This window comes from Malus sylvestris, chromosome 2 (genome assembly GCF_916048215.2).
Source record: "Malus sylvestris chromosome 2, drMalSylv7.2, whole genome shotgun sequence".
In the NCBI taxonomy this organism is placed as follows: domain Eukaryota; kingdom Viridiplantae; phylum Streptophyta; class Magnoliopsida; order Rosales; family Rosaceae; genus Malus; species Malus sylvestris.
The window spans coordinates 20,787,740-20,796,851 of record NC_062261.1 but is presented as its reverse complement, the minus strand read 5'-3'; the positions used below and the strand labels follow the sequence as shown (position 1 = coordinate 20,796,851).

The 9,112-nt window shown below is 34.1% G+C and overlaps 2 protein-coding genes and 1 non-coding gene across 3 annotated transcripts; 1 reads left to right on the top strand and 2 right to left on the bottom strand.

The window, feature by feature from the left end:
- Nucleotides 1-1,882: 1,882 nt before the first annotated feature.
- On the bottom strand, nt 1,883-2,953 carry LOC126602168 (uncharacterized). The gene is made up of 2 exons (XM_050269004.1): nt 2,449-2,953; nt 1,883-2,295 (listed from the first exon to the last, which is right to left on the bottom strand). The coding sequence occupies exons 1-2, from the start codon at nt 2,951-2,953 to the stop codon at nt 1,883-1,885; spliced, it is 918 nt and encodes a 305-aa protein (XP_050124961.1).
- A 129-nt stretch (nt 2,954-3,082) lies between these two features.
- On the bottom strand, nt 3,083-4,267 carry LOC126602160 (uncharacterized). Its single transcript, XM_050268993.1, has one exon. It carries the CDS (start codon nt 4,265-4,267, stop codon nt 3,083-3,085), a length of 1,185 nt encoding a protein of 394 aa, XP_050124950.1.
- LOC126614117 (small nucleolar RNA R71) lies at nt 3,617-3,721 on the top strand. Its single transcript, XR_007620283.1, has one exon. It is a non-coding gene; the product is annotated as a small nucleolar RNA R71 (small nucleolar RNA).
- Nucleotides 4,268-9,112: the final 4,845 nt, after the last annotated feature.

Below are 9,112 nucleotides of genomic sequence, written 5' to 3'. Positions count from 1 at the left end.
CAGCAGTAGGACAATTATTTCGCATGGCTACACCAATCGCTTGGGCGAACTCCAAATGTTGCCTCAAATCACAAGCATTGACGTGCATGCTCTTATCATTGTTTCCTCCATCGCAGCATGAACAGAATTGTGAATAAAGAGAACATAATTGTGAAAAATAAGGAGAGCAGAAGCGCATATTTATAAGAACGTTAGGGCCTTTGCGCGACAAAGGCTTTGTCGCACAAAGACTCGCACTAAATACAATCTAGATTCCTCTATAATTCACACGCAGTGAATGGTCCGACTCAAATCTGACTATAACTTGCGCGACGAAGCATTTCTCGCGTAAGTCCTTTGATTCCCATGCATTGAATGTTTTTAGCCCAAAAATTGAATGAGTTTTGCGCAACGAAGGCTTTGTCGTGCAAAGGTTTCGTGGGAAAATCTTCATCGCGCATTTATTTTCTCGCCAAAAAAAAAAATCACCAACGGTTTTCATACTAGCTTCACACGACGAAAATCTTGTTGCGCAACGAACTTCTTCATCACACAAAGTTGACCAACATTGTGCGACGAAGTTTTTTTTTCGTTGCGCAAAATGTCTTTGCACGACGGATTTTGCTTTGTCGTTTAAATAGTTTTTCCTACTAGTGTAATGAAATTTCTTTCACTGAAAGAAATTGCCTCTATTTTTAAATGGCCATTTTTCCCTATTGCCAAATTTAGAGGTAGTCTTTGAACTTTAGCTCAATCAAACTTCGGTCCTTGAACTAAAAATTTGTGAGTACTGGTCCTTGACTTGTTATAATATGGAGTAATGGTCTTGACTAACTTTGTCTAAATTTTTATAAATAAAGAATTTAGAGGGACAAAGGAACCATTACTCCACGTTATAATAAGTTCAAAGATCAATACTTACAGAGTTTTAGTTAAAGGACCAAAGCTTCATTTGGACTAAAAACTTAGAACTGTTGCTCCAATAGTTACCCACATTTCATCTAATTTGTGGTCATGAGTGTCGCGCGCCTAGTCCGATCCCATATTCAGTTGGTATGCTAACCCCTGATAGTCTGGTGTAAGATTATAGATTGATTATGGTCCTTTGACCTTATATTTATATCAACATTATATTCCACATCATATTTATTATTTTTTTCCTTTTAGCTTAGCTATTTCTTTTTTACTATAATATAATTGTGTCAAAGGAAATTTTTCTATTTGTTTTGTACATTTTTCGTTTTCTTACCTCGTTTGAAATTGAACTACCATATTTGAGGAGGGTTGATTACATTTACATCCTTTGAGATTTATCATGTTTTCACAAAACCCCCTCACATTTGATGAGTAACACTAATACTCCCTGAGGTTTTAATTTGCTTTCACATCACTCCATACTTACTCATGTATTTAGGGGGGGTGTATTCAATTTGAATTTTGAGGGATTTTAATTCTTTTAATGAATCAAGGAGTATTCAATTAGAATTTTAAGTGATTCTCTAAAATTCAAGGTGTATTCAATTAAAAATTTAAGTTAGTTTATTAAAATCCTTAGAAATGATGTATTCAATTAGATTTAAAAAAAGTTTATAACATTCCAGGTCTATTCAATTATAAATTGATTTTAAATAAATTGAGAAAGTTGAGGAATTAGAGGAAATTGGAGAGATTTCGTAGTGTATTTTAAGCATTCACAAATCTCAACTTTTCCCATGAGATTTCGAGGAAATTGATTATATGGAATCTCTACAAATCAATTAAACTCCATAAAAATTCATGAATTTATAAATCCATTAAAGTCTCAAATTCTCAATTTTTTTTCTCAAATTCTAAATTGAATACACCCCCGTTAATTACTTAAAAATTAAAAAAAATTAACAAAAATTGAAAAACCCTATGGATCTTATTTCGCTTCCATTTCCAGCCGACATCTTCCAAAAAATAATGCTGCCACTGATGATCTGTTCATAAACTTGGCACTTGGTAAACCATCCAATGCATCAACACGCATGCATTCTTGCTTGTCACCTGAATGTATGCTTGCTTCAAACAACTTGAAAACAACAGTTTGATCTTCAACCCGGAATGTTAATGTTCCGGCTTCAACGTCAATAAGAGTCCGGGCTGTTGCCAGAAATGGGCGGCCCAAAATAATGGGTGTTGTCAAATCCTCATCCATGTCCAACACCATAAAATCAGCCGGTAAATATAAATCGTCAACCTTCACAATAACATCTTCAATGACTCTTCTAGGGTAGGTAATTGAACGGTCAGCCAGTTGAATAATACTGGAGGTTGGCTTCAGCTCCCCTTCACCTAAACGTTTGAAAACAGAATATGGCATTAAGTTTACACTAGCACCTAAATCAATTAAAGCACTACTAAAATCACAATTTCCAATGGTGCAAGAGATAGTAAAACTCTCTGGATCTTTTTTCTTTGGAGGCAATTTATGTAATAAGACCGCACTGCATTGTTCTGTAAGAATCACTTTCTCAAAATCAACAAACTTCTTTTTCTTTGTGCAAACATCCTTCAAAAACTTGGCATAAGACGGAATGTTCTTGATGGCATCAATTAACGGCAGATTAATTTGAACTTTAGCCAAAGTTTTCATAAAATCTGTTAACTGTTGATCTTTAGCTTTAGGTCTCAACCTTTCTGGATACGGCATAGGGGGCTCGTAAACACGTTCTGCAGTTTTTGTGGAAGCTTCTGCAGTATTTTCGAATCTGTCTTGGGACTGCCCAGAATCTGCAGAAATTTCAGAATCTGCAAAAATTGCAGATTTAGTTTGGTGTAGTTCTGCTGCCTGTGAATTCCCATCAGAATTTTCATGTTTGTTGTTGTAACTTTTGCCAGACTGTAGAGTCCGTATAGCATTGCATTCTTCTCTTCCTCTTGGATTAGGTACTGTTTGACTAGGAAATGTACCCGGAGCTCTTTCTGAAACCTGTAAAGCAATCTGCCCCATCTGTTTTTCGATGTTTTTCACTGCTGCATGTAGATTTTGAATTTCTTGAGTGGTAGTATTTGCCAATTTTTCAATTGCAACATCCCAAGCAGCCTTAGGTGCTGCAGGTTGCTGTCCCTGCTGTTGAAATTAAGGCCTAGTGTGTTGTTCCTTGTCCCACCTTAAATTAGGATGATCTCTCCAACCTGGGTTGTAGAAATTAGAATACAGGTCATATCGGGGACGCTGGAAATTGTTAAATGAATTAACCTGCTCCGCTGTAAACTCCGGATAAGCATCTTTATGTGGACAGCTCAAAAAATCATGATTTGTCAAGCTGCAAATGCTGCAGGCAGCTTGTAAAAGCTGCTGTACAGCAACCTGTGAACCTGAAATTCTTTGTAATAACATGTCAAATTTTGCATCAAATCTTTCAAGCTTTTTCTCCATTTTTTCAATTTGTGCCGACACGTATGGTGAACCATTTGACATCTCAAAAACAGACCTAGATTGTGGCTGCTCAACTGCCCACTGCTGAGTATCTTCTGCCATTTTTTCAAATAACAAACAAGCCTCTTGTGCATTTTTGTCTTTGTACGTACCTCTGCATGAAGCGTTGACAAGAGTTTTTGTAGTCATATTCAACCCTCTGAAAAATATGTGCATTTGATCAGTAGTGTTAATACCCGAATGTGGACATTTTCTAATCAACTCTTTGAACCGCTCCCACGCCTCATGAAACTCTTCATTTGGTTTTTGGGCGAAAGATAAAATCTGAGTTCTCATGTCAAGGGTCTTAGAAGCCGGATAATACTTGTTTAAAAATTTTTCACTGAGTTGGGCCCAAGTTGTAATGCTTCCAGATGGAAGTGTGAGGAGCCATCTCCTTGCCTGATCTTTTAGAGTGTATGGAAACAACCGCAGCTTAATAGATTCGGCTGAAAATCCCCTCACCAAAATGTTCTTGCACCCCATTAGAAATTCTGCAATGTGCATGTTAGGATCATCAGATGATAACCCATGAAACATATGTAGAATATTCAACATGTGCTGTTTTATTTCAAATGCAGTCCCTTCTTCCACTGCCGGATATGTAATGCAACTGGGTATATTTGTGGAATGGACAGTCAGTGAATCACCCAGGGGAAGTCCTGCCTCTGGAATTACAAACGCCATTTTTTCTTTGTTGTGCAGGTCAAAGTCTGATTGCAGAAAAGTCTCCTGCTGAGGACGAACCCGCTGCAAATTTTGCTCCCTGCGTTTCCTCCTTAAATGCTGCTCAAATTCTGGATCGAATGGAATCAATTTCTGCACTGTTGAACGGGTGCTGACCATGCACAGATTTTTGAAATCTGTACTGTTGTAATCTGTAAAAATAAATGAAAACGAAAATTAAATATTTTTTTATTTTTTTATATATGTATAAACAGCAATAACTAATTGAAAATCTGATTCGTAGGGATTATTTTAAATAATCCCCGGCAACGGCGCCATTTTCTTGATAGGGATTTTTACTACTCATGTGAACGGGCTTAAATCTCCTATTTTACTTGCAAGAATCACAAGGTTATTGTAGTATAAACGGATTTCGCAAGGTCATCTCCACAGGGATTATTAAATAATTCGAACTAATCAGATTCCATTTAATTATTGTAAAGTAGAAATTTAAGTGATTGATTTTATAACCTAATTAAAATAAAAACGAAATTAATGAATTAAAATAAACAATCTGCAATATTAGAGCTAGAGAGAAAAAAACAGTTTTGAGAAAATCAAATTAAGAAAGCACTAGGGTTCCACCATCACCTAGCAATCCTATGAATTTTTACCAATTACTTATGATCTACACATGCCACTTTGAAGGTTAGATTTTCCTAATTCATATTCTACTTGGAACCTCCGACATAGAACGTATATCTAACATGCAACCCGTCCGGACGTTCGGATCAAATCTAAACATGAAAGACTCATTATGCTTTATGAAAATCCTTTGAAAAACCATGCAATCCTTAAGACGTGATATTCATCTTAAGAGAAATTACAATTATTAATCACAAGAAGCCAGCGTCAATTTCAGGGAACCTTCCGACCAAAATTGCATCAAATTACTTTTCTAAAGATCCTAATGGTGATCAGGCATTACGACAATTAGATAGTTTTTATCCCGGTGATTAACAATTCAAGGTACGCATGCAATCAATCATAAGCAATTAAATAAAAATCACATATTCATGCTAAGGCTCAAGGCTTCGCCCTAGCAATAGAAATTAGTTCCGCATATTCATAATTGAAATCATAGAAAATATTCTTAAGAAAAGGATTGAAAACACCTTCAAGTAGAAAATCTTCAAAACCCTAGCACTTCTCTCTGTCTCCAATATTGCATAAAATAAAGTGTACCCTCAAATTGTAGACGGCCAAGCAATATATTTGCTAAGCCACCACACAAACCCTAGCAAACTAAAATTAATAAAAACCCTAAATAAAAATAGTAAAATTCGTCTAAAATCTGAACAGCCACGTTTTGGCCCATAAGCTGCTCCAAAACTGGCCCAATATAGCTGGATTTGATGTTTGGAATATTCTGAACACTTTTCCAGAAGGCCACAAACCCATCCGAGGTCATCTTGGGCTCTAAAAACGTCATTTAAGCCCAAAAACGTCAAATTCCAGCACTGCGCACTGTTTCTTTATTTCATCGCCAGAAAATAACCGCTTGGTGGAAAAATCCCAAATTTTGATACACTCAAGCTAAGTGACTCACGAACGTCCTCCAACTGGAATTACTCCAAAATTCGTCCATTTGATCCTATTTTGCTCCAGAGGAAATCAAAAGTCCTATATTGAAAATACAATTCAAAGTATCAAAATTCTTCCAATATATTAACCAAAATATACTAAGATTAGGGTAAAATATATAATATAAAATCTACTCATCAGCCACCAAAAGACGACTCCTCTCCTCTCTCTCGCTTTCAACCACTTCAATCCCGCCCAACACTCCTTGACATTTTAGTCTTGAACTGCGGTGGAGAGAGGCCATGAACATGAACATATAAAATCAATTTCATTTGGGAGTAATTATATGCTGCCGCAGAGATTTTATTTGTTGAGAATTAATAATGAATGATATGAGCTACAACTATGAACTATTAACGGTTCTAGTGCAGGAGATCCAAGCACTCTCATCATCTCATGGCTTTCATTAAAATCAACAGAGGTTGGAACTAAAGCAAGCATAAATATATGGATTAATTACACTAGAAGAAGATAAAAAAGAGCTATTTTCTTCATGAAACTGGAGAGCACCGCCAGTTCTCCGCTACCCACTCTGTTCATGTTTCTTATCCAATAACGACATCGCTAGCTCTTTCATTTTGAAATTTTCTTGTCGACATCAACATCTCTTTCACTCGATCTATCTTACATTCGTACTTTCTAGAAAAATTTCTTGTCGACATCGCCATCTCATTTGTCCAAACCTTTGGGATTGTTCAACCAAGAAGAAGATCAGGAGGGGGTTGCTGGAAATGAGGGGAATGGGTTTGTGGGTGGTGGTAGTGGAAAAACAAACATAAAGTTGGATGTTTGGGTTCCAATAGGATTTTTCATTTATTGTTTTTTATTTTAATGTCTTGGGTAATTTTTAGTTTTTTTTTTATTTATTCATAAAAGTTTTTATTTATTTATTTTGTTAAGTAATTAATTATAAGGGTATTTGTCTTTTTATAGACTGATTTTTTTTACTAATTTGTGAAAGTGAATTAAAACCTCAATGAGTGTTAGTGTTACTTATCAAATGTGACAGAGTTGTGAGAAAACTGAATAAACCTTAAGGAATGTCTGTGTAATTTACCCTATTTAAGGACTAACCGGACATGCCTTCCATACATTTTCATATTAATCAGCTTGTTTTATCTTATTATTACCATGTCACATGTCACTGGATATCTTTCAATCATCACCGTATGATGTACCTAAGCAAAATATTTGCACCTAAATTAATGGACCCAAAATATCGCCTCTTGTTTATTTTTATTTTATATTTTATATACAAATAGGACTAAATTAAAGTACCCAAACAAATATAAATACATGCAATACAAAACTTTGTCATACAAATGAAACTAATGACCAAGTTAGTAAAGCAAAATATTTGCAACTAAATTAATGGACCTAAACTATCGTACCTAAATATTGTACAATACAAAAATTTACCATACAAATGTAAATCCCCAGTGTCACGTGAAACTGGAATGATATTTGTACAATATGGGTAATGCTAGGGAGACTAAATTTATAGACAAAATTTTGGAAATTAAAGAACATGGAAGTTGATGATTGGTTTATTATTTAAACGTTCATAAACATGTTTATTCCTATTTGTAACATATCATTTAGTTTGCAAATTTAGTCTCCCTAACATTATGCTTGTACAATAAATATGGCTTTAATTGATTATAGATATTTCTTTTCTCTTTGAGAATTGACTTAGCATTAAAATTGCCATGTACGGGATACAATTATCTAGCATTACTACTGACAACAGGTAAGAAAAAAATGGCAAGCTTGTAAATAAAAGCAAAACCTATATATATATATATATATATATGGAGATCATTGTAGATGATGTGTCTACGTGTTTTATAAGAAGGATCTAATTCAGGATTATAAAACCATTCATATTATAATCTAAAAACCATCTTATTTAAGCCCTAATAAATTAACACCATTTTCAATGGGTATGTTAAATCCATGGCTCCTTCAAAGCAACGCTTTTCATATTTCATTAGGTTTTATCTTTTCCAATCCTGAGGCCGATATATAGCTGAATGCTTCTGCTCCACATTATTATCTGGCTAAATACTAGATAAGCGCGTGTGGTAAGCAGCCATTCCAAAATTGAGGTCGGTACTTTTGGTTTTTTCTGATAAGTGTAATGCCTAGAACATTTGAGATTTGTGGATCCAGAGCTTCTTCCTTTGATAACTACTTTGTTTTTTGTTTTGTTTTTTTTAGTTTTCATTTTTATATTTGAGATAAAAATCATAAGAGAAATGAGAGGTAATAGTGGAGGATTGATGCTAGGGGATGGGAGAAATGAGAGATATAATGGAGGAATGATGGTAGGGAAAATATATGAGAGAAATGAGAGATATAATGGAGGAATGATGGCAGGGAAAATATATGAGAGAAATAAGAGATACAGAGGATGTAGAAGAAATAAATGGAAAAAGACACAGTTTCAAAACTAAAAACAAAAGTATTTTATGTTGTTTTCGTTTTTACGATTTTATTTTCATTTATTATTCTTTATTTCTTCACACCCTTGTTCTTTTCTCCTATATACTATTCCCATATCTCAAATGCAAAAGGGAAAACTAAAAACGAGATGAATATCAAACAAGCTGTATATAATCCCTTTCTTTTTTTGGACAAGAAGTTGGACAACTCTTTACATCCTCACATATGAACCTAGTGGGCAAGCAGAATTGAATTGTGGAAGATTTAAGTTAGATGCATTGTTTTTCAATTCAGATTTCTTATCAGTCCATATTTGTTGGTTTACTAATTTTTTGATATTACCCCTTGAAACTATATTTTCCTCTACTAAAACCCATCTCCTTTTGTTTTCTTGAATAAAGCACATTGACTTTTCAAATTATGTATTTTCCGAATGCCTAAACTACCCCTATTAATACTTGGATAGGGTTTTTGGATCAATTACTTGTTATATCCATTTAATTAATTTTATATATTTTACAAAATAATTCATGCTATTCATTGTATATTCAATGTATTAACTATCAAATTGTTATAACGTGCTGATTGCAAAATTATAATACTAATTTCATAATTTAGTGCATTAAGTATATAAGTTAATTTTCCTACCAATACAACAATAAACCTAAAATAGCTTCGGCTAATACTCTAATCCCTAATACACAAAACAAAAGCTATATGTTCCGCACAATTTTTACCTACAAAATAGTCTAATTTACCTATTCCATCAAACCAAAATTTAAAGAGTCTAATTTACTTCCAAAATGGTCTAATTTACCTAAATGATTTATATGCATTAGATTAAAAGTTTATTTAATTGCCTACAAGCACAAACCCATAACATTCGAGCATTATCTAATATCACTATTTTTTTTCTTTTTTGAATAGGTAAATTAA